General features: G+C 34.4%; 1 protein-coding gene across 4 annotated transcripts; it reads right to left on the bottom strand.

Annotated features, from left to right (window-relative positions):
- Positions 1–1,214: 1,214 nt before the first annotated feature.
- On the bottom strand, positions 1,215–22,824 carry LOC132269261 (nardilysin-like). Of its 4 annotated transcripts, none has more exons than XR_009469442.1 (20): positions 22,424–22,824; positions 22,062–22,137; positions 21,147–21,193; positions 20,768–20,880; positions 18,018–18,091; positions 17,764–17,859; positions 17,550–17,669; positions 16,244–16,477; positions 13,646–13,794; positions 12,051–12,207; positions 10,489–10,641; positions 7,302–7,681; positions 6,430–6,579; positions 5,811–5,993; positions 3,769–3,972; positions 3,548–3,654; positions 3,136–3,289; positions 2,424–2,545; positions 1,722–2,052; positions 1,215–1,508 (listed from the first exon to the last, which is right to left on the bottom strand). XR_009469442.1 is itself a non-coding variant. In XM_059770397.1 (19 exons), exons 1-19 carry the CDS (start codon positions 22,733–22,735, stop codon positions 1,809–1,811), a joined length of 3,075 nt encoding a protein of 1,024 aa, XP_059626380.1. In that variant the 5' UTR covers positions 22,736–22,824; the 3' UTR covers positions 1,215–1,808. The 4 variants fall into 4 exon arrangements, 2 of the variants coding, with proteins under 2 accessions (XP_059626380.1, XP_059626381.1); XR_009469443.1 differs by having other exon boundaries at positions 1,726–2,052; XM_059770397.1 differs by having other exon boundaries at positions 1,215–2,052.
- Between the last annotated feature and the right edge of the window lie 3,340 nt (positions 22,825–26,164).

Below are 26,164 nucleotides of genomic sequence, written 5' to 3'. Positions count from 1 at the left end.
TACATCACCCACATATACATACATATAGTTAATTTGAAAGTGTACACCCCTTTTCAATGATGGAACCATACAATTACGTGACCATAAGAAGCACATAATAATACTTGAACATTCTTTTACTAGGTTCTGTACATTAAAGAGGCAATAATAGGTCACCTATTTACTTCTTGTTGCCGGATCAGAACCAATGGATTGTCCACGACTATAATAATACATGCACTTATTTTTCCAACTACTCGCCGTCGGCCATAGCCTCATTCACAAACCACATGAAGAGAAGAATACTGTCCCAAAACATTAAAAACAATGGTAAAAGATATTGAAAAAAAAGAAAGAAATACCAAAGCTAAAGTCGTCAATAATGGCTCTAGTTAAACCAGGCTGTCCCAACGCAAACAAGTTTAAGTTGTGAGTATCCATCATATCCTAAAGATCAAGATCTGTGTGTTTGCCACTGAAAGATTGAAATGACAAACAAATTAACATGCAATTAAAATCACATGGACCAGACTAAAACCCTACCATGTGCATCTTATTGAAAAATAAGCCCTTTTTCATGATCAGGTATATGAGGCTACTTGAGAAACTAGTTTGCTTTACAGAGAAACCCCAACCCTTCAAATTCAATGAATCAAAAGAGTAATTTCCAAAAATAGAAGGTTCAGAAGTATGCAATATAACCCCACTCTAGAAATGGTTTCCAATCACTTTCTCATTTGTTTTAAACTGGTAGTTGAGCCACGAATTTCAATATGTGAAAGTAAGTTTTCCATTTATGCAACGCAGAATGGTTGGTGATTCTGAATTATGGTCTAACCTGTCCCCATCACCAGAATGGGTCGATTGGCTACAACCCAAACCAAACCTACAGCCATATTTGTTATTTGCTGCATCAGTTAAGCAATTTATTTATGACTACAAAAGAAATTCATCTGAAATCAAGCATTTTTTTTTTTATACCGAGTTCTCGTACATAACTGTTTCGATAATTGCCTTCAATTGCCTAGATATTACATTAGAGACATCCTAAGAATGACCATAAAGCTATTCTGGTTTCAACAAGCATAATATTCCGTGTCCAAACACCTAACAAACCAAGAAAACCAAATATCGTGAAAAATTATAACAATATAGATCTGTAAAACAAAGCACCTCTGCTTTTAAGAAGCATAATATTCCATGTCCAAACAGCTCACTCGCCAAGAAACAAATCATAGTGAAAAAATCAATCAATTGTTATAAATGCATGGCTATAGGTCTTATTGTGTCAATAAAATCAATCAATTGCAAACTGTTACAAACAAGAACAGCGATAAATAAGAATTACAATAGCAGTTCTCGAATAAGAGGGGGTCAAACCTGAGAAGCAGCTGCAGCATATTGGAGGAAGTGGGAAATTAATTTCCTACTCTCTTCTAATTTCTGGACAGAAGAAAATGGGGCTTTCTAATTTTTCTTCATAGAGAGCATCTGCACCCGGAGAATAACGCCTTCTGAGCTAATTTTATCTGCCAAACAATTTAGGAAGCACCCCCTCGAAGCATTAGTGAACCTCTTACGAAGACAATTACGATCTATAGTATCTTATTGATGATACATCAATAAAGAAAAACTATTATTATTGTTAAGCAAATTAATCTAATTTTTTCCTTTTATTCTTGTTCTTGGATTTGTAGCAAGTTCTAGAGGTAAATAAAAAAATAATAATCCCACATTCCCACCTACTTCCTGGGCTCGAAACTCAGGCCTGCAATGGTTCTGAACAAATGCTTGGATAGAACTTAGATGACATATTGAAGGCTGCAAGATCAACAAAAGCCTGGATAGAACTTAGATGACATCTTGAAGGCTGCAAGATCATCGATGACCTGCACCGATGTCACTTGTGTGTCGGCTTCTTTCCAGTCAGTTTTGCAACCCCAAACACGAACTGCAAGCCTCCGACACCTCGGAGATGATTGTCTCAAATAAGTACTATACCAATCGGTAACATCACTCTTCTGGATATTCCTAAGTTCCTCTGCCTCCTTCTCAGACAAGTCAAACATATACCTGAAGAAGTGTAAGTTATATGACCATCAGTGTAATAAAACAGAAGTTTTTATATTTTAATGGTCATTATTATTCCAAGTGCCTCAATTATTTTATTCAAGGAAGGCTCCAACTGATGGTCCCTTCAATATAATAGGAATTACCAACACCTTCATAGTTCAATAAACTAAATAATTAACCCGTACATAACCCTAAAAAAGAAAGAAAGACTAGATTTGTGACAGTCCCAATCACTTTATTAAAGCTCTGGAACCGCAATAGCTTGTTTGTTGGCTTTCTACAAGTCATCACTAAAAGTTGGAAAACTACTCCTTTCTGTCCAATTAAGGAAGTAAATTCCTAGACATCAACAAGAAGCATATGAGTACGACCTTCTATCTACAATTTGACCCCACAATCGATTTGTTTCATATGAGAGAGATGGATCTTTCTCCAGAAGCTTTGCAATTAACCCACTTCTGTAATTCTCGAAGGATTCATCATCAAGTCCATCCTGCAATGCCAAAAAAGTTCCTGTATAAATGCTTGTGCAACATATATTAACAATATAAAAGTGCATTAATTTGAAAGATAAAGGACTCCACCCACCCTGTTATTCTTCTGTGATACAGTAATATTTATAAGGTATCCAAAAACAGAAGTTGAAAAAGAGAAATCAAGGCACTGTATCAAGTAGAATAATAAAATAATGGTTTCCTGTTAATTAATCTAGCATACTACACCGGAGTGTGCTCTGAGGTACCATCAAATGGGTGAAACTGTAACCAACAAAAAAAAAAAACATTATATCTGACTGCCAAATTAGATAAATATTCAGGATCATCCAACTGAACCATAAGTCATATCCCATATGGAAGAATGATCACTTGGTTAAACTCGTGCCTCATAAGTCATCCGAGTTTGCAGTTGCCCATGCATACATTTTGCTGCTGCAATGATTACTCATATTCTAACCATGGACACTGCAAAACCTTCTTACTAAATAATACAAAATGCATACTTATAAAGACTACATGAAGAATCACACTAAAATTTAACAGCAATTACGAAAAGATAAAAACGCATATTAAATTTGATGCTTACCAACAACTCTTTTAGGCCATTTATGAAGTTATCTATTCTTCCCTGCAAGTAGACTGGATTGTACTCGGAAGATTGAACACGGAAACAGAACCCTAATATGCGGTATGTTACTCGTGGGCTACAATCAACAACATAACCCAGCTGCTCTTTTGTCCTATATTAACACATAAATGAAATATTTTAAGAATTAATCAAACAAAAACAATTCAATTAACTCAATAAGATCCATATAGAAGCTATTTGCGTAAAAGTAACCTATAAATGAGATGGATGACCACAGAGAGTGAGAGAGTGACGCGCGCACAAGAAAGAAAGAAAAAAAAAAATGTACACTGAGAGATAAGTATACAGTAGGACCTCAGAATTTGTAAAATAAACTAAGATACTTTTAATAGTTTCAGATTCATCATGCCTTAGCTGATTAAAAAGTGGTTCTTCAACAATTTCATCAAAAAGATCTACAATTGCTTTCAATCTGGTTGATTCTTTCCCTAGTTCTGGTTCAATCTGATAATAAAGCTGCAAGAAAAAATGAAAACCGAAAAATTATGACAGATGAAACAGTAGGAACAAAGAGAGCTTAAATAGTAACCAAATAAAAAAGTCTACAAACTCGTCCCACTATTCATTTACCTCAACTACAGAGTTTGTTTCCAGCTTATTCTTCACCCTTACATCTCTAACAAGGTCAGCGCTAGAAGGGAGACACATAACATACTCTTTATGCCTCATCTCAAATGGGAGCGGTTGTATTGAAAAGTTTCTTTTAAATATATTTGATATTTCGATCACTTCTTCTTCCAGCAAATTGCCATGGCAAACCCCCTCAATATATAGCTGCATCAAAACAGTCAGAAGCGTGTAAATAATGGTGCTCTGACCATTTTTATATAACCATATGGATATATTGAAGAACAGTACAAAACAGAACATTAAAAATCTTAAGTTCATTAATGGTACTTCTCGTGATTTTTGCTTATAGCATCATTTATCATATTCAAGTTGAAAAAGAAAAAAAATAAGTAGCAGTTTGTGCCACCATTTCTGACCTATGGAAAAAACCATGGCTTAAATAGAAAATGCTACCATCTCCTCTTTTGTTACAAATGTTCCTTTTGTGGCCCTATTGTAACTCTCTCTCTCATCCTTCCCAAATCAGTTCACAGTCTTCTGCCATGCTCTTTTGTTTTCATCAAAGATTGATATGATGGTCGGTATTAATACCTCTTGCCCTATCATCTATTTTCAGTTAGTGGATAAATTTTATTTTTTATTACCCTCTTTCTGTTGTTGAGTTTACTTAACTATGTCTGTTCTAGTAAAGTCTCTAAAGGCTTTCTTTGATAAGCTCGGTTTTGTCAAGGGTAAAAATGGGCTAAAGAGAACAACATCAAAGCAGCAAATAAAGCTTGTAAAAGAAAGTAAATAAAATGTATTTACAAGGAAATGGATCATATTGATCAGACACTTTTACAGGAAATGGATCTTATTAATCAGATACTTGAGAATGTATGTTTTTTAGTGATAATAAGGTAGTTATGCACATTACTAGTAACACAATGCTTTGTCAGGGAACGAAATGCATCAGAGTATACAGTCATTTTGTAAGGAATTCGTCTGATGAGTAAATATATACACTTCTTGCATTCAAATCAAGAGCTCAATCAATAGATATTTTTACCAAGGTATTGAGAAAGAGCCATTTCGCTGAATTGTATAACTAGCTGGGCATGATAAATATCCATGTTCCAGCATGAGGGGAATAGTTGCAAAGTAGTATAATTATTACAAGTGTTGGGATCTTATGTAAATAATTATACCCTAAGTTCGACAGGAGCAGGCCACAATAATCCTCTCTCTCTCACCCCCACCCACAAATATATATATATATATATATATATATATATATATATATATTCTTCTTCTTCTTTACCTTTTTCCTTTTTTCCTCTCTACAACACTAACACCGATATAGGCCAATTTACTATTGTGCAATTCTAAGCATAAACTCAACCTAATACTACTGGTTTGAGAACGAAATGCATTTTTCCTTAATTTTCTTTTAGATTCATGATTTTTTTGGCTTCAGTTAAATATGATATTCCTGCTGTGCATCAAACAGAAGATGCAAGTTGAGTTTCAAAACATAGATTCCCTATATAATTCAGCCATGTATCTCCAATAATGTTGGCCTCGCGGCAGCAATAATACATGTCACAATTCAATACTGTTGCACCCTGAGGAGGCTCGAAAGTTCTAGTCAGATAACCCAACCATCAAAAAAAATTTTTCTTTATCGTTTAACCATCAAATTTACTTTATATTATTAATTGTGAATGATCATTGAGACAAAATGTAGTACCCTGATGTCTATGTACTGGTCGCAAGGAGCAGGCTCAGAGGGGACTTCACAAGACATAAATAAAGAAAGATGGTTAGAACTTAGCAGCATAGTCTTCAATGTCTGCATCTTACAATTTTGCATCTAATATGAATGTCAGTACCCAAAGCAAACCTTAGTAAAGGAAAGTACACCGAGGGCAAACAGATTTAAGACAAAAGGGCAAAAACAGTATAGTACTAAAGAGCATTCAGAAGTGTTAAGAGTTAACTGGTGCCAGAATTTATACAAATTATCCGATACACATATTTAGTATGCTAATTAACTTGCACACCTGAGAAAGAAGCTCTGGAATAAAATCCTTTAGATCATTAAGAGATAAATTATTTAGCAAGCACAGCTTCTCATCTACATCCCAGAAACTCTGGCACAGGACTTGCAGTCTCAAATATGATGAATGATTTAGTGGCTTCATGTTTGAGTTTTTCAAGGTTCTCTCCAAATTCTCTTTAATAACCTGTCAAAATCACCGTAAGGGTGCCAGACAGACAAAAAACAGTGTCTTAGTAAGTGAGATTATCTCCAGAAATGTAAGATGAAATTCAGAGAGGATATACAATTGATTCTGGAAATGCAGAAGTACACTGCAGCTTAACCATCATTGACTCAATCCTTTTAAACAATTAGGAGCATATAAAAGAGCAATAAGACATTGTAACTGTGCTTGGGTGACCCAATCACAAGTTATTCACCTAGTTTGCTATATGCCAGTCCCAAAATGTTTCTTGCACTTTTCAATGGTCACATACTTATTCATGTCAAGATGACAAGATTATGTAAGGAAGCTTATACAGTGTGCAACTCATTGACAGTCAAGTAAGGCACAATACAAGAAGATAGATAATGTGGAGAATAAAAAGATGCAGGAGATGCAAAAGCTGTTCTGGACATACACTGAAGCGATCATCTCTTGGCGAGAAAGATTTGGCTATTTCCAAAACTTTAGACAAAAGAACTGGAAGCTTGTCATTAAAACCATAGACCTTCAGCTCCAGCTTGTCACTGAAAAGTGATACAGAAGTTTCTAACTTTGCAACACTGGCCTGCAAAAGAGAAATGAAGGTTCATGACGTATTCTAATATCATACATCTAATTAGAGCCCAAGAAAGAAATAGTATGCTCATTATTATTTAATAAAATAAATAAATAAATAAATAAAAAGAACGAAAGAAAGAAAAAAACACAAACAAACAAATCAATAGTGGCCCACAGAACAATTATTTAAACGATCCAGTATGTGGAATTATAAGAGTGAAGGTTTGTTTTGATTGATGGCCGACAGAAAGAACAGTTTAAGTTGCAGTATTTGCATAAATAGTTAGTAAGTAGGACAATATCCAATTAAAACAGAAATTTTGGCAAGGTTATAGAGTATGACCATAGAGTCTTACAATGTATAAACTATAATATAATTCTAAAGATTTTCATTAGAAAATATGGAAAATAATTTCCTTTGAATCCTTCAACACCAAGGAAGTTCAAGAGAAAAATACCCCATTAAATTCTCATTTACTGGATTACTTTGCATAGATATATGTCCATGTTAAGCGTATCAAATCCATTGATTTTCCTGGTAAGCATTGAAGTTCATCAAGACCTGATACAAAATAAACTATGGTGCAAATAAGTTTTAAGATTAAAATCTAATGTTCCCTGACAAAAACATTTAAAAGGAGGGGGAAAAAAAGGAACAAGGCGAAGAAGAAAAACCTCTCAGTTCAACGAGAACATCAAATCATCTGTTTAAAAAGACAAGTAACTAACCTGATATACAATCTCATTCAGCTCATCTTTTAGAAGCTGAATAAATAATTCAGTCAACAGAGCATTCTTCACATTTTTGCATCCGTCCTTTAATGTAATGCGGAAATACGTATTCGCACGAGGAAATTTGAATGTCTTGTCAAGTTTGTACCAGCACTTCATCAAAGGTTCATCAACTATACATTTTGGATAATGTACATTTGCAAGATCTGTGGACACCTTTTCGGCACGTATGGAGAAATCACACGGAATGAACTCATTCTTTGTAGGCAGATGCAAGGACGTGACAACATCAGGAGAGTCCCTCCATAACTCCATCAAATGTGGAGAAATATCTTCCTCGGTATATTGTGATCCGAACCATGGCTCGCATTGTAAATCTGAAATAAAAAAATAAAAAAACAAGGGAGAGTGTTAAGTAGCTCAATCATAGTTATTTATTTATTTTTATTTTTTATGGGGTGTTAATATATGAGAAAGATGATCTCTTTTTTTCCCCTTTTCTTTAGGCTTCCATTAAAGAACGTATTTCTTTTAGCCATAGTTGACTTCAAGTCAAAAGTAAACTCAACACAACTCAACTAAACAATAAGCTACAAATATATATATCCATACTCCAGCTTTTATTACAAAATTTTCCAACCATATACAACACCAAGTCCTCAGCAAGGCTGAAGATAAGATGAACTAATGAAGGGATGTGATTCAAGAAATTAAAGATGATTTAGCCTCATGCAACATATGGCAAGTATTGCATCACTATGAAGTATGGTTATGGCCAAGTGCAAGCTGCAAGAGTGACGAGGAAGGCCAAAACAATGTTAATTCAGGATGTGAGAAATGACTTCGCCCCAGATTTAATCAAGGATATGGGGCTTTGAAAGAGCCCACTAGACTGGCGATGACAAATCCATGTTGCTAAGAGCTGGTAGATTGAATTACAGTTGTTGAGTTGAATGGATAAAGACTATTAACAGAAAACTACTGGACTATGAATAACTGTCATAAGATCCTGCACAAATAACACAACATATTACTTGCCGTTTACTAAGGGCCTTCCAAATTTGTCGTGCACACATTTTTTTGGGTCGCAAAGAAAGCCAAATTATACATGAAACATTGAATAGCTTTAAAGTGATCATTAGCAACTCAAACCTTTCATGCATAGAAGGCAAATTAAATTGTGCAGTAGATGGGTACAAAAAGATCCTATTTCCCATAGTTAACTACTTAACATGGATATTCCATCTTATAAAAAGAAAATTCCATAATTTTTTTCTATCATGAGCAAGACATTACTGGCAACTGAGCTGACATTTTCTTTGACACGGTATAATTTCAGCACAATAGACCATCTTATTAAATATAATTTCATCAATACCATTTGTTGGGGGCAGCGGAAGCGCACGAATAACAAAGATCCAACAAAAGCCAACAAAGCAATCACACACAAAAACAAAATATACATGGTTCACGTCCATGGATGAGAAGAGATTCCACTATGATTCATTAAAATATTACAACAATAGAGTACCAACACCACCACTCCACAAGCCTATTTCCTCGCTATCAGCGTCACCGGTGTTTTTCCTACTCTACCAACCCGCATAGTACCTCTACCCATCAACTCCCTCGTGAGACTACATCTCTCTCAATCTCATAAGTCTCAACCCAAAGCCTATGTATCTATTTATAGAGTTTCAAACCCAATTCCTTGTTGGACAAGGATTACAATTTCTTAGAGGTCAAAACTTGCCAAATAAGAAATTACCAAACATGATACAACTCTAAAATAGAAACATAATTAGAATAAGAATTTGAGACACAATTTCCAACAATCATTTCATGAATAGATTGAAGGGTGCACTACTGGGCCTCTTCAATTGCTGGGTAAATCAACCGAACAATGTATTAAATTGTATAAAGTACTTCAAAAATGTTTTTATATACACACTATGTAACAAGAATTATGTCAAGGCAGTTGATATTAGCACTCCATTGAATATTTTTAATAAATGAAAAGACAACTCCATTGAATATTTTTAATAAATGAAAAGACAACACACAGGCGATGTGGGACGTTATAGTGACGTTCCACATCGTCTGGGAGGAGAGGATTGATAACACTTATATGTGTGGACATCCTCCCAACTGTGTAGACGCGTTTTGAGGAAAATAGTGAGCACCAAGAGGAGAGAGGAGAGTGTGCAAAGCAGACATTATCTACACGGTGTGGGTGGGTCGTGACATGATTCTATAATCAAGCATGCCTCAATGCAGCATTTGCACAGGGCATACATTTGACTTCTAACTTCTACATTGAATTATAATCGTGAAGAAAGTTCTCATAAATACAGCATAGGTGCCCATAGAAATCATGCAAGACTATATACTTTAACATTGTTCAGAATTGTCAATCTTTCATCACATTCAAACATCACCTCAACTCAACTCAACAAAGTCTTTTCCCAACTACTCGGGGTACATCAACTCAACAAAGTCTTTCCCCAACTATTTGGGGTACCTGCTACATTCAAACATCATCCAAAATAAATAATTCGAACAATCCAACATGAATTGATAAGATGACAAATATTATCCAAATGGGTCTTACAATATGAAGAAATCTAGAGGGATTGAAACCCTGGAAACCATGATAAGATGCACAACAATTCTACGCACATAGGAAACAAGACACCTTTGGGCAAGAGGAGAAAATCTTTCACCTTGCTCATTGTTATACCAAGTTATTACTAGCCAAATCATATTCTCTTTATGCTTTCAAATATTTTACATTAAAGGAACCCACATTTCAATTATGATAAGCTTCCAAATCAAAATGTCTAACAACTTACATGATCAAAGCCATGCAGAAAGAATAAATAGCTTATAGTTTTCTAATACTGAAATTTCCAGAAACATATATGCACATCTCATTCAAGCTTTGCAGCTAGAATACTTGTACGAAGTGGTGCATGTCTTCACACCTCAATTAGACTTCTAGGTAGGATCTCTTTCTAAAAGAAATACAAAAACTTGGACAAAGGAGCACTTCCTGACACCTTTGTACACTATGCCCATGAACCCGGACACCCTTTACCAAAAAGATATATCATGTGGAAGGGAAAATTGAAATAAGTATGATGTTATAGGGCATAGTAATAACTGAAAGGTTTATAAAAGTTACCTTGCAACTTATTGAAAGACTTCGATACTACATCCACCCTCATATTTTCTGGAGTAAAGAAACTCAAAACGTATTTGATCATTTCCTCATCCCACACATTGTATGCATAGTCCCCATAAATAATGTGTTCAGGTGGATAAACAAGCAGGTTCTCTGCATAAAACAATTTTCATCACTGGGTTAACTGAAAGAATAAGTACCATATATGATAACACTACTCTAAACAAACTCGAATGCATTCGATGAGGACAATCATTTCAGATAAATACAAAAGGATTTTCTTTAATATCAATTTTTTTTTTTTTTTTTTTTTTTTTTTTGGGAAAGCACAGTTTTTCTTTTTTTCTTAGTTGGTAAGCACAGTTTTTTAAAGTGGAAAGATTAAAATATGTTCAAGGGAATTATGAGATATTCTAAAAACTTTCACCATTTTTTGTAGTGCCATTCCAGTGAAATGGATTAAAAAATACAAATGAGACAATGTTTTCATTAAGAGGTTAGTCATTTTGTTCTTTTGAATAAGTTAGAAAGATCCTTTATTTAAATAATCTTTCGGATAATATTTTCCTGAAACATGTTCTTAATCTAACTTCCAGACTCTACTGATAAAGGAACCAACTATGAAGAATGGTACTTCAACAATAGAGCCACGACTATATTAGATATTATCATTGGATACTCATGGATATGTATTGAATACTTTGTAACATGTTAAAAGAAAAATTAATAATAATAATAATTTCTACACCAAACATGTATCTAGTGCTTCTGAAATACTCCTGGAAACATCTTTAACATTAAAATGCAGTCTTTTTAGTATAATAAGGGTTATTAAGCAAGAATACTGGAAGGGGCAAACCAGATACGGACCCAACGGTTGGCAAAAATTGCAAAAAATGGATGTTCTCAAGATTTGAGCCCATTTTCTCCTACTTGACAGCCCATTCATTTATAACTATAACAAGCAATAAATCTAGAATTTTAGCAAATTAAAATAGTATAATTGTTGGAATATGTGTAATGATAGTTCAAATACCTTCTTATTGAAGAAGGGTTGAAGATGTAAAGAGAATATATCACCCCTAATTCCGTTCAAACTCCTAAGCCCATGCAAGTGATTTTTAATACTCCTATCCTATTTTTTAAGAATTTTTCATCGTCATCATCCTTACCTTAATCCCATATGAATAGGGTCAGCAACATGAATTATATATCTCCTATTGTATCTTAAGCCTTTAAATCAGTTCTAATAACTTCATCCCATTTTAGTTTTGTTACTTATCTATATAGTGTCAATCCATATTTTGTATCTGCATCCATGTTTCATTGGGAATCAACAACACCTCAAAGTACGAATTTGGCTGGTAAAGTCTACATAATTCAAAGCAATGGAGCAAATTTGATTAAACACAAGGCTCAATAGGCAGCTGATAAATAGATTACTGAATAAAATTCATTAACAGATAATTGTAAAAATATCTTAAATAAAAGACTGTCAATTAAACATACAACAAAGAAGCAGATGGAAAAGGTGAAAGGAACCAAAACAAAAGGGGGGTAACCTGCAAGATCAGCAGCATAATCATCCTGAGGCTGTTCTTCTGCAAATCTAAATTCCATATTTCCAATATCCTTCAGTTCCTTAAAAATCCATTCTTGGGGAGAAACTTGACGTAGCAACTTTATGTATTGATAAACAAACCCAATGATCTCGTGTATCTGCCACATCAGAATCACATGGCAAAAGAAAGTGTACCCCAATTTAGAAAGATGAAACAAGAGAAAAACAAATATGTTGTTTTCCTAAATGGGTACTTATTCACAAATCACTGTAGTTATATTTTTTTATTTCATTTCATTTTAACACACAAATCACAAGAGTTGGTTATACGACATATTGATCATATAATTCAACTAAAAGATTCCCATCTGTCCATTACAATTTAAAGCGCCAATTATTTCACACAAATTTTGATTGCTACCATGCTTGACACCACTTCGTCAATATATTCCATGGAGCTGACTTTTCTATTGGATCCTGTTCCCACCCAGTTTATTTAAATCTAAATGTTTTTCATTCTCTTTCATCTTCGAAGAACACCGTCAATTAAGAAAAAGGTAGTAAATTATATAATGTTCACCGTCAATTGACCACTAATCAGATTCCGCAGAGAAAAAAGGTGAATCCAAAATATATGTGCGCGCGTGTGAATACAGTTGCATTAAACAAGAGGCACACACTCTATATAAGAACGAAGACAATGGAAGTGCCCACTTCCATGCCTCTATGCAAACGCAAGCTACAACTTTTCCTTTTTCATTTATTTGTATATTTTTGGATTTTCTTTTATCAGGAACAAAATGACTGAAAAGAAAAAATTCCTTTCCTATGATGATTGCTTTTTTCTTTTTAGAGGGAAGAAGGCCCAATAATGACTCCCTGGCTGGAGAAATTCTCTTTTGTCTTAATCTCCTTAGCCAAGAAAAAGACAGAGAGAAAAGGAGAAGAAAAGGATGATCCCCCGTTCATTTGATTCAAAAAAAAGTTAAATCTATTGTGACAAGGCTTTTCATCAGATCTATCCCAGAGATCATAACCCTTAACCTAAAAGTCTATACTAGAGATCATAAGCCTACATTCATTGCTTCTACTTGTTTTTTCTTAAAACACAAATCCTCTTAGATGTGAACAGGGAAAAAAAAAAAAAATCCTCTTAGACATGATAAAAATTCTACTGTCAAGCGAACACTCTGAAGGAAACTTCTCCAATCCATACTGCTATAATTTTAAAAGAAATTCCTCCATTCTTTTCTAATTTTATTGGTAACTCATCCTCAATCTTCTCTTATTTTAAAAGAATCCAATATATAGTATGGTTTAATTCCTTCCGCAGGCTCGAGAATGATTATGTGAAAGACGAAAAACATCATCTGACCAAATCCAATTCTTGAATGCAATAACCCTGAGGGCCTAAATTAAGGCAAGTGTTTATGGTTTACAAATTTCATCCTTCAATGTCCAAGATAGAAAATCCAATTAATAAGTTACTTCTGAAAAAGTGGAAAAATGAGTATATCACAATATGGAAAGCTAAAAACAATAAAGAATATAGAACTAATTTCTTCAACTAAAGGATTGCGTAATAAGATTAACTACCTTCTCCAAGCCAGAGTCAGTGAGGTGTATAGACATGCCAAAAATATAAGCTATTGAAGATCGGTGCATTCCTTCATCCCCGACACCAGCAGATATAGAAGTTGCCCACCCTTTAGCTTTTAAAAAGAAATGCAAGCTCCCTTTTCCCTCTGAACAAGATACAATTTTATGATCAGATATCAAAACCATGCATTAAAAATGTTGTCAACCAAAAATTAACATGCACATAAACCAAATTGACACTCAAAGAAATGTCAGTTTTTGAACTATTTTACCTATATAACATGCAATCAGGGATAAATCAAAGCAAGAAAACAGAAAACAGAAAACAAAAAACAAAAAATAAAAAAATTGCTACAAAACATTTTTTTCTTACTCATTGCTCAAGACACTAAAAACATGATCACCTCGTCAACTTCCTACTCCTAATGCCCTATAGCAAGTAGGACACCTCTATAAATGTAACCTATATACTTAATTTAACATGTGGGCATTGTTCTATTTCACTCCAATTCTGTAGAAATTACTGCTAGAGGAATCATCACTGTTGTTGTTGTTATCAGTATTATTATTTTGATAAGTATAATGGTAACAAATTTCGAATAAATTATCAAAACAACATTTAAAATGTCTTCCACATTAGATGCCTCCCTCCAACGATTCTAGTGTCTCGTATCTACTTAAGACTATACAAAAGATGCAGGAAAAGACCAAAAAGTGCTACACTAAAAGACACTTAACCCAAAATGACGATTAAAGTACGCTCGAAAGTGGTTGAGGTTGACTGTCTAGTTATCCACACACCTCAAGACAAACATTAAACTATGCCTTACATCATTTTTTTTTTTCTTAGTTGGTACTCACGCACACATGCCTCCACTTAGGCTCGAACCCCTGGTCTCCCTTTGGGATATAGGGGCCTGGTATCGCTAGGCCACTAGCCTGTTGGTACACCTTACATCTTTGATCTAAATAAAGCAACTTCGACGATAACATCCTATAGAGGTTCCCAAACAACAACAACAAAAACCCTTGACACGTTATTCAGAAATTTGGTTAAAATTTGCTATTTAAGTATCCAAATTTGAATGGGATACAAATTCAACACAAAAAGATCCGGTCTTGAATTTGAATTTTTCAGTCAAATTCAAATTCAAAATGTGGTTAGATTTTTTTTCTGAATTATGTTTTTCAATCGAATTTAGTCTGAACCATTAAAAGAGAGAAAAAAAATTATTGGCATATTTCGTGAATCAAAAGTAGAGTCTGTAATTTAGACTTTATTTTTAATTTAGAGATACACAAGTTAGAGAGATTTGCAACATATTTGGAGTACATTCATATAATTTTCTTTTACCATTCATCATTACATTAGATTAGTGTGTGTTGACAACATAACTGCTTTGGGGCTAATTTCAATAGTTCAATACCAACATTCTAGATTGGAGTGGAACATTTGTTTAAAGATAATATTTGCTATTGAAGAAACTGCTTCTTGATAAGCAAAGTTTGTTGATAAAGCAAACTATGTGCCTAGAGACTGTGCATACATTTGGTGGATCAGTCTGTGTCAAGAGGTAACTAGGGGTTCTAGTGTATATGAACTTTGACCTGATGTAATCTCTCTTCCTGATAGTGGATTTATTTATTTAACTGGATTAGATTCAGTAGTTTTTTCCGTAGAGTTTTTCACACAAAAATCTTGGTCTTCATTATTCATGCTTTATATTGCTTAATATACTTGTGTTTGAATGGTTGTTATGATCAGCATTATGAACTTATTCGTACTTAATATTAAGTTTATATTTAAATTTGAAATTTCAGTAATTTAATTAAAAATTCAAAAAAGTTATTAAAATAATTTAAAGTTACCAGCAAGACCCATTCACCATTCTCTAGATTGAGATCACGGGATCCAGTCCCATAAATTTTTTATCAAGTGTTATGAACATGGCGGTAAAAATAAAAATCTAAATTGACAGAGACATAAATTAAACCAAGCATACCCATACATAGCCAAAGAAAAAGAGGGGAAATGGCTTTGGAAAACGCTTCACCACAACTCCGATTAGTGAAAACTCAAAAGTGGTTCACTCACCCATTCTGAAATGAGCCACAACATTAAATCTTGGCATTCTTGACATGTCCACTTTCAAAACACAATACAAAAGGAATCGCAAAAATCATTTCACAGCATCTCAACACTAACATTTGCCATAAAGAACAACAAACTAGCAAAGTGATAATATTTAAGCAACACATTACTTCTCATATCGGACGAATCTGAACCCTAAAGCACCATAAATCCATTTCTTTAAGGGATTTGCAAATATTCATAGCAATGGATTAAATAATAAAGGAACACAAGCATGATTTTGCCTTCTTTTAACAAGAAGCATGAGGCTGCAGAAACAAAAAGGGTAAAAATCCACAAAAATAATAGCCGAATAAGAGGTCTTATACAAGAGAACCCAGGTGCGAAACAATAAGAAAAACAAATAAGCAAGAAAAACAATAAGATCCCATCTTTTCCTCTTAAAAGAAGTGCTTTATTTGAATGAAACAACTTCAAACAGTTGGTCCCATAGTATATCTTACCATGCCCGATGAGATGAGCCAAGTAATCTTCTGATTTTTTCAAATACTCTTTTCGAAGGCATGGTAATGTCCATGTCAAATTAAGGATATGAACATCTTTAACTGCCTGTAACCTGTAAATTTTACCGGCTTTCCATATGGGAACTTCCACATTAGCCTCTGGCTTTACTGGAGGACCTTTTCTTACATTACTAAATAATTCCAGAACCCATCTTTCAAGTACATCTAGAGTCTCTGCAGCATTTAAAAGAAGAACCATTAACATTACAGTGAAGAAATATATCAATCCTCTCAAACAGACCACATTGCCCACACCATAATCATCAAAAAACTAATAATAAATACTTATTTGGTTCAGTATTTTTTATTTATTTTTTGATAAGTACAAACTCATTTGGTTCGGTATACAATTAAGGAAGAAAAGTGACCTTTTTTCCTACAAGGTTTCTAGTTTAAATTTTCCAACGGGAACAAATTTTTGCAGAACTAAAATTCACATCTAAAAGGGCCCGCTTAGTGGACGAGGCTCCCACCATTGCGGAAGGGTCAAATGTCCGCAGCCTTACTTCCACATGCGGAGAGGTTGTTTCTTGTTTCAAACACATGATCTCCAGCTCACAATGGAGCAACCTTACCATTCTCCAAGGCCCATGACCTCCAGAAAGAAAATTCACATCTAAATTAAAAATAAGCATAATCTGAAGTTCCAAAGAAAAAACATTTAGAATGCAAAACTAATTTTATTCAATCAATTGGTGCCATTGAGAAAATACACAGCGGGAACGGGAACTGATCATATATATAACAATCAAAGTTAATTCCCGAAAATGTCATTTAGTAGCCATTGAGAAAGAAAATCGCTTATAATCGCCTCAACCAACATCAACACCACCATTCTCGCCACAACCACCTCAAGTAACAACATGAACCACCATATTACTTCCACCGCCAACACTGTTTTTACCATCACCATTCCACCCCTATAACATCATCATCACCATAAACTTCATTATAGCACAAGCACAACTCACCGCCACCACATCATCACCAACTTACAGTATCTGTCTCCTCTTCAGCACAATAGTCAATACATCACCACCTCTTCCAAATTTTCGGGACTCAAAAATAATTATCTGAACAAAATCTAGTGTTGCAAAAGAATCAATCCAGCTCATGTAATTTCATCCAATTCTGTTTTCTCTCCTCCAACTATTATTATTATTTTATTACTATTACTATTATTATTATTATTATTATTATTATTTGGTAGGTCACACAATATCAATATTAAGCAAAAGAGTCGTACCTCCCCCGATGACGACTAGCTTCATTAACCGACCATGGTAGTTATCACCATATAATTTCAATATTCGTTCGCGCAGATTGATTCCTTTCTCCATAGCATCAACCAGACTCTTCTTGTTCCCTTCCATGCAATGAAAGAAAAACAAGTTGACATAAATTAACCAATAACTATAAATAAATAAAAAGAAATAAACAAATAATACAACCAAGTTTACCCCAAAAGAATTTGTTAATGGGATGGCCAGGCGTTGATGTATGGCATTGTAGTTGTTGAAGGCGGCAAGAATCGTTTTGCAAAGCTTGGTTAAATTCTGTGAACCATTTCGTTTCGCATTATGGCATACAATTCAGGAATTAGAGAAGTGTCAACATCAAAACATAACAATGAAGAACTATAACACAAGGACTGGGCTGTGTTTGTTGAGACAAACAATCAAAATCAGCAGACTCATATTAGACTGAAAAACACCTGAATCCACAGCAAGAACCTCTCGTTCCATGGCTTCAGCTTTAACTAAAGGTGAAATAAAGAACTGAGAAAATCTGTGAAACAAAGAGCAAGAATAAATCTCCCCGGAAACTTAGATCTGGTTATACACTATATCCATCAAAAAAATAAAAAGACAAAATTAGTTTATACAAATAGAATTTTGTAACAATCTCAGGCTCTCAAGCCAAATATCAAGTTATATGTAATTCAAATCCAATTGCAGCACTGATTACACCATCCACAGCAGTATAACAGCCTCGGATATGTATAAATGACCAGAAGTATATTATTTTTTTCTAGTTACCAACATCCTTTGCACCCATCCCTAGGTAGCCCAAAATGCATATGTTTTAATTTTTCAAATCCCTACTTCAAGTCTTATGGGGTTTGAAAAAGGATTAAAAAACGTGAAATTTTTAGCATTCGCTTAAAGCATTCCAAAAAATCATCAAAAGTAAAAGGTTTAGCATTGTTATCCCTTGCTCGTCTCATTGCTTCTATTAAGTAATAAGAAAGTGTGGCCGTCATGTTTAAATTGTTCATAATGGATGTTAAAATTCGTTACTTGAGAGTTTGAAAGTTTGCAGCGGAATTTTCTTTGGGGAGGGAGAGGAGAGGAGTTCAAATATCATCTGGTTCGATGGGAGCAAGTGTGTCGTCCCCTTCGGAGTGGAGGATTAGGGATTCGAAGGTTGTTGCCTTTCAATAGGGCTCTTCTTGGGAAATGGCTTTGGAGATTTGGGGTTGAGAGACTTTGGCTTTGGAGGAAAGTTATTGCTAGCAAGTTTGGGGAAATCAGTGGTGGGTGGTGTTCTCTCGAGGGGCGTGGTCTTAGGGGTGTGGGGGTTTGGACTTGCATTCAAAAGGGATGGGACGTTTTTCGTAATCATGTTCGCTTTAGGATCAGGGATGGTAGGAGGATCAGATTTTGGGAGGACCTTTGGTGTAGGAATCTTCCCCTTGCTCTTTCTTTCCCTCGGCTTTACAGGATTGCTTCTGACAAGCAGGCCTTGGTGGTTGACTGTTATCACCTTGATAACGGAAGACTAACTTGGGACGTTCAGTTTAGAAGGCATTTTCAGAATTGGGAAATTGAGGAGGTCACTCGTTTTTTGGAGTTACTAAATCGTCAGGTGATCTCTCATGAGGAGGCTAATTGTTGGCTCTGGAGTCCTCACTCTTAGGGTCATTTCGAGGTGAGATCCTTTTTCAGGTGCCTTTCTAATGGGGAGGGTGGCACTTTCCCTTGGAAGGCTATTTGGCGTTCCAAGGCTCCCCTTAAGGTGGCCTTTTTTGCTTGGACGTCTGTCTTGGGTGGGATTTTAACCCAGGATAATTTGAGGAGGAGAATGCAGGTGGTTATCAATCGCTGTTACTTGTGTCGTTGCGATGAGGAGACAGTGGATCACCTTCTGTTGCATTGTAGTATGGCCAGAGATTGTTGGGATTTGATGATTGGGTTATTTGGGGTTCCCTAGGTTATGCCCTGTTCCTCTAGAGGGTTGATTGAGGCTTGGAGAGGTGTCTCTGTTGGGGCGCTCATCTGGGATGTTTGGAGGGCTACCCCTCTATATGTTTGATGGTGCATTTGGCTCGAGAGGAATCAAAGATACTTCGATGGCAAGGAGAAACCCATTTCTATGCTTAAGTTCTCTATTATTTCTACTCTCTTTTGTTGGGTCTCAGGGAGAGATTATCGTTCTGTTGAGGAGATTGTTATTTTTTTGGCCTCTTTGAAAGCTTGAGGCTCTTTATGGTTTTTTTTCATCTTGTTTCCTTGGGTTTCGCTCCCCTTTGAGCGCTTTTTTATAAAATTCTTACTTATCAAAAAAAAAAAATTCGTTACTTGAGATACCCTCTCATGTTATTTGACTATGTTTATTCTACTTAGAAAAATTCTATCAGCGCCACCTTTAGAGCATAAAGGAATTTAATTCGAACTCATTTCCTTTAGCATTTTATTTTCTCGTATTCCCTCCTCCCCAAAAAAAATTGTCATGCTTTCCTTTTTGGTCTGTTCCAAAATAATTGTCCACTTTCTTTTTTCAAACAATATATTTCACATCTTTCCATATGTGTTCTTGGAGTTTAAAATTTCAAACTTGAATATTCAAAACTTAAAATGGCAAGTTAGTAACTTTTAGGAAGACGATGCATGTCCCACATGTCCCCATAAAATTTACTACTCCCCAAAAGCAACACTTAAATTGGGACGGAGGGAGCATTATTCATGTTCTCTATTACATTTTTATTAACTATCACTTATAAATTAAAGGTTTTAAGCTCTTGGCAGAGCCAAATACATGAATATGAAAAATATTGATAACCTTTTAGCTATTTCACTTTTTCTTAGACCTGTTTACCACTAAACCAAACAATGAGTGCGAAATTCGTTGAACTTTTCCTTCAGTTCAAAAAAATACAAAATTACTAAATCCAAAGCAATACCAATAAACAAAATCAAGAAAAAGATATGCCTGAGAAAAAAAATCTCCATCAACACCCTACCTAATCATATGAAAAACAAAATAATTAATTCCTTCAGTACACCAAGATGCACTTCCTTTAATCCATATATAATTGTACAACCATTAAACAATTCTGTCCACCCTACATTGATGATCATAATCAGGAAGACAAGAGCAAGACTTAAGGCCAATGTGAAAAGCAGCATATATACTTCAAAGTTCAACCTTGTTTCATTAACACAAGCAGATCTGCCGGCTTACCTTCTCAAGGCACCATTCAGAAACTCCCGCTTAACATCAAAATGGTAACAGGTATGCTCAGCTTCCGTGTATGCATTAGACGAGCCCCCATGCTTGGATAAGTAACTATCATACTAGCAAGGAAAAGAGTCAATCTGGGAGGTCAAATTGCCATCAAGTCACCATCCAGAATCCACATCTTATTCCAATTAGTGATATAACTTCAGAATAACGGCATAAATACAGATAATGCTTCGGGAAATTAATAGACAAAAAGTTCTATGACTAATCAGAATATGTTATCATTCTGCTTGGTAGCAATGAAATATAAAAACCAATAAGCATCTGTAACGTGGTTTCAAGATAAAAATTTAAAGAAAAATAAATTACATTAACATACCTCGTTCTCATCTGGAAATTCAGTACTCCCCATGAAGAGCATGTGTTCTGCAAGAAATAATAATTCATGAGTGGCGTCTGACAATCAAATTTCATATAAGGTAAAACTCTACCCTAGTTTGTGTCTTTATACTCGTTGAACTGTCAAAAGATTCTTCTCTTCTTGTTCGTTGAAGGAGAAAAAAATTATATCTTAAGAAGAAACAAGAATATACAAAATAAAATGTGAATTCGTCATCAAGAGAAGGAAAAAGGAGAGAGAGAGAGAGAAGGTTGAACCCACGAAGCAAACTAAATTAGAACACAGGCAGACAGCTAATTAAATCCCTCTCAAGAATCTTCAAACCACTGTACCTATCTCATCACTGCGATCACCATCCAAGTTTCTATTGAAACTACTTCTAACACAGCCTGACTAACCATTCTGCTCAAATATGGCTGAAATTTTTTTAACTTCAAAAGCTTTTCTCAGCACCATGTCTTTAATAATTTTGGCCATCCCATTGTCCTAACCTTAGGTCAAACAATTTTGATTTTCCCAAAATGAATAACTCAAAAAAGTAGGTTGCAATTCTTTCTTTTCCTGATGAAGTACAGCACATAACATTTATATCAAAACTTGACTATTCGCCTCAAAAATAAATAAATAAATAATTGAGTAAACCACTTAAGCTAACAATTTTTGAGGCGGTTAGATGAGCAATATTTTTTTACATCACACCTATCTTAATGATGTCATCTCTAAACACCAGAAACATAAAAAATTAAAAATTAAAAAACTTCTCATTCATATAGCTAACATATGCAATTGATTATCCTTCATATCTACTAGCAGAAAGACATGACAATGCAAGTTAATATGTATTTATATATGTACTTTGCTATTTGTATACAGAATACAGTTGAAGGATCAAACCTAGAAAATGGGCCAGACCCTGTGCCTCCAAAGGATCAGAGAAGCTTCCCATTCCAACACACATTGCTGCGGCTGCCTGGAAAAGAAAATGATCAATAGAAAGAATAGACATCCAACAAAATAAACCTACCAAAATAACAACGCAAAACACATTGAAAGTACCGTTTTGGACACATCACAATAACAACTTAAACTTCAATCCGAATTGCAATTGCAAAACAATTTCAAAGTTTCTATACTTATAGATACTATAAGAATTTTCACAAAAACGAATAACATAAACCTCAATCCCAATTGCAACTGCAAAACAATTTCTAATTTTCTACAACAATCTTGGAATTCAGACGCTGAAAGAAAGAAACCTGCTTAGTCTGAGAAGCGCCTTTCTTTCCCTTTTCTTTCATTTCATCGTCTTCTTCATCCTCTTCGTCATCGTCCTCTTCATCTTCCTCACTTCCTTCGTCTTCTTCTCCGTCTTCGTCGTCGTCTTCGTCTTCTTCACTGTGTTCGGCCGTTTTCGAAGATTCGGGAGGCCCATCAGGGTAAATTTCAGGATCGTGAACGAGCAGAGCGCAGAGACCATTCTGCAATTGAATATATCTGTATAATCGCCTATCGGTCGGTGACTTTAGGACGATATCGTCCGACGAGAAAGTGCAACCACCGACCGCCATTGGTAAACAGTACCCGGTGAAGAGAGAGAGAAAATGAGTCTTTGAAAAGGGCGTTTTCAGTTTAACCGGTATATCCTATGTAAAACCCTACGGACCGAAACATAAATATTAGTTTAGCCAAAACTGAAAAGGTATTTTTCCTATTAAATAAAATAGGGCAAATTGAAAAAAAAAAAAAAAAAAAAGAAGAAGAAGAAGAAAGACATCACCCCTACTTCTGAATAATATCTTTAGCAATTAATCCCCTCAACTACCATGGGTAGTCATTTTAACTAATTAGAGTGATTATAAAAATAAAATAAAAAATTTTACCATGATTTTTTATAAAATAATATAAAAAAAAAAAGAGATATATATACTAGAGATTCAAAAATATAATTACCTTGACTTTTTATAAAATTTAGAAGTATAAATTTATAAGATTCTAAAAAATTATGAATATAGCATAGGCTTGTATCATAATATCAAAACAAAACCCCCTTCCCCACCCAAAAAGATATTTCACTTAAATAACAAATATTTGTTTCGACTATCTTTAATTATTTATTTATTGTGTAGCAAAAACTTTTATTATGACAAAAATTTTGATTTATTTCAACATCATAAATCTTAATCCCACTACTTTTCTATTAAATTCACACACACACACATATACATATATATAAATGAAAAAAGTCACCTCCTCCTAATTATGAGATTATTTTGTCACGTAGTTTGATAAATTTCTACTTTTAAATTTTATAAAAAATTATGATACTGATATTTTTTAATCTCTTATATATATATATATATATATATATATATATATATATATATATATATATATATATCTTTTTTTATCTTATTTTATAAAAAATCATAGTAAAAGTTTTTTTTTTTTCCCACCAAAGTCAATTTAAGTTGACATTTGATAGATAACTACCATATTACTATATATATTCCAAATGCAAGAACATTTCGAAAAAAAAATCAAAAACCTCGTTTCAAAATTAGAGGTCTCAATTTAGTGTTTTATGCAGTTAAAGAAAAAAAAAAACAAAAAACAAAAAAAAAAAAAAAAAAATTTGAGTGGTGAGTATTTTAGTAATACTAATGTATTTTTTTTATTTTAAGAGTAATTTCTTTCGAAAATTTTACTACACAATCACTCAAATAAATGTTTCATGTTAAGAGTAATTTTGTCCTAAAATTTTTCTCACACAATCACTCTAACATAGGTTAGTTAAAATGACCCCTCATGATAATTGAAATGATTAATTACTAAAGATATTCATAAGTAATGATTTTCAGAAACTGGTGAAAGTCTAAGGAGTTTTTTTTTGCAATTCGACCAATAAAATATAAATATTAGTCTGCTCAAAACTAGGGGTGCACACGGTTCCGGTCGGAACCGGAACCGTTCACAATGGTTCCTTAAAAATGGAACCAGAACCGGAACCGTGAAGGTATGGAACCGAACAGGAACCGAACTGTCCGACTGTTTGCTGTTTTGTTCCTTTGTTCAGTAGAATCAGTACTGATTTGAAAGCTTTGTTGAGCCCATAGCTAAAACAATTAACATAATACAAAAAAAAATAAAAACTGATAGTATAAATTATATAATATTACAGTCATCCCATGGTAATAAATCAATTGATAGTCTGAAATCTGAAATTCTGAATAACCTTTCAAAATAAAATGAGATGAAATATTCTTCCTTTGCTTCATGGGCATGCATCTGGAGACAAATCACAGCATTGTGGAAATTCCAATCTAACTCTGTGCTTCTCACAAAAGTGTTTTCTCGTTCATGTGTTGGCAGATTTTACAGAGCCGGAATGACTTCCATTTCAATAACTCCACTTGGGATCCTGGAGACATATCGAACTGAGCTTTCTTTATTATTTAATTACACAAAATTCCAAGATGTTGCTCCCATGGATAAGCTTTTCATCCCTTCGACCTCCTCATTTCTCCCAATCAATCGTGGGGGTTTCGGGCATGAGAACGCAAGTGCCGGAATCGAACAAAACAAATGATGAATGAGAGGTTACCTGCGATCTAAAGATGAGAGGATGAGAGGAGGCGAGGTGCCGAAGGTGATGAGGATTCGAGGAAGCTTGAGGCGAGGGCGATGAATGTCGAGGAAGCTTGGCTGCTTGAGATGAGGGGAGACGAGGGTTTCCTTGAAAGATGAGATGAGACTTTAGGTAAATTAGTCTTTAGATGAGTTTTTTACTTTTTTTTTTTGTGGCTGTACGAGTGACCACGTGGTTGAGACTATGACTGGTCTATGAGTGACTGAATAGTCTGAATTTACTTTAGTCTTTATTATATATATATATATATATATATATATATATATATACGGTTCCGGTTCTTACCGGTTCCCGCAGGCTGGAACCGGAACTGGAACTGTATGCTCACAGTTCCTAAATTTGGAACCGGGACCGGAACCGTGAGAACCGGAAAAAACGGTTCCGGTTCTCACGGTTCCAGTTCTTTTATGCACCCTTACTCAAAACATTCAAATGAAATTTTGTTTCAATTATTTTCAATTCCTTTATGTATAGTTGTTTTGGCATTGGTAAACAGTACCCGGTAATAGCTCCACAAATTGAGTAAATGGGCATATGCAATAATGGTGGTCTGTGTACCCTTCATGGCTCAGGCTCTCGCAACCCACTAAATTGTGATTTGGTTCTCTTTTGTTTTTTATTGGGAAAACTGAAAGGGTATTTTTTTTTATTAAATAAAATATAAATATTAGTTTACCCAAAACACTCAAATGAAATTTTGTTTCAATTATTTTCAATTCCTTCATATATAGTTTTTTCTAAATCCAATTTATTTTGTTAGGTTTAAAAATAAAAAAAGTGGAAATTGAATGAAATATAAAATATAAAATGCTTTAGGAGTTGGATAGTAAAAACAAATATATATATTTTTGAAATAAGTAATTTATCATAATCACTTAATATTAATTAGGAAAGTTGTTTGCCATACTTAAACTTATATAATCACTCTATGCCATTTTATCTTGGGTTAACTGCAAAAAAAACCATGATATATAGGGTTTGTGTAGAATTAGCCCTACTTTTTGAAAATGTGCATATTAGTCCATACAATTTTTTAAAAAAAATGTGTAAATAAGCCCCTCTAATCACTTTTTGACAAAAACTAAATATGAAAACCCTATTTTACCTTTTGATTCCCATTTTGCCCCTCACCCATTTATGTATATAACCCATACCTATTTACCGTCTCTCTCTCCCCCCCCCCCCCCTATAGGGTTAGAAAATGATTAAGGCTGCTAGCACGGCATGGCATAAAACAATGATCTCAGACGGTGATTCTACCGAGTTTGATAACTTCACCAAGTGGTTGGGTGTTTCCCAGTGACTTGGTTTATCTCAGGATATATTAATCAGTTTTGGTGTCATCTTTTTG

The sequence above is a fragment of the Cornus florida genome, unplaced genomic scaffold (assembly GCF_030987335.1).
Source record: "Cornus florida cultivar Cherokee Brave unplaced genomic scaffold, ASM3098733v1 CherokeeBrave_3.0.0_Hap2_Chr08, whole genome shotgun sequence".
NCBI lineage: Eukaryota > Viridiplantae > Streptophyta > Magnoliopsida > Cornales > Cornaceae > Cornus > Cornus florida.
This window is presented reverse-complemented; position numbering and strand designations above follow the sequence as displayed.

Excerpts from the sequence above, each read along its gene's own strand:
- LOC132269261 (XM_059770397.1), bottom strand. The coding sequence starts at position 22,735 with ATGGCGGTCGGTGGTTGCACTTTCTCGTCGGACGATATCGTCCTAAAG. Across the intron at positions 22,138-22,423 it reads GCGCTTCTCAGACTAAGCAG|GCAGCCGCAGCAATGTGTGT; the intron begins GTTTCTTTCTTT and ends TTTCTTTTCCAG. Across the intron at positions 2,053-2,423 it reads GGTCAAATTGTAGATAGAAG|GTATATGTTTGACTTGTCTG; the intron begins GTCGTACTCATA and ends ACACTTCTTCAG.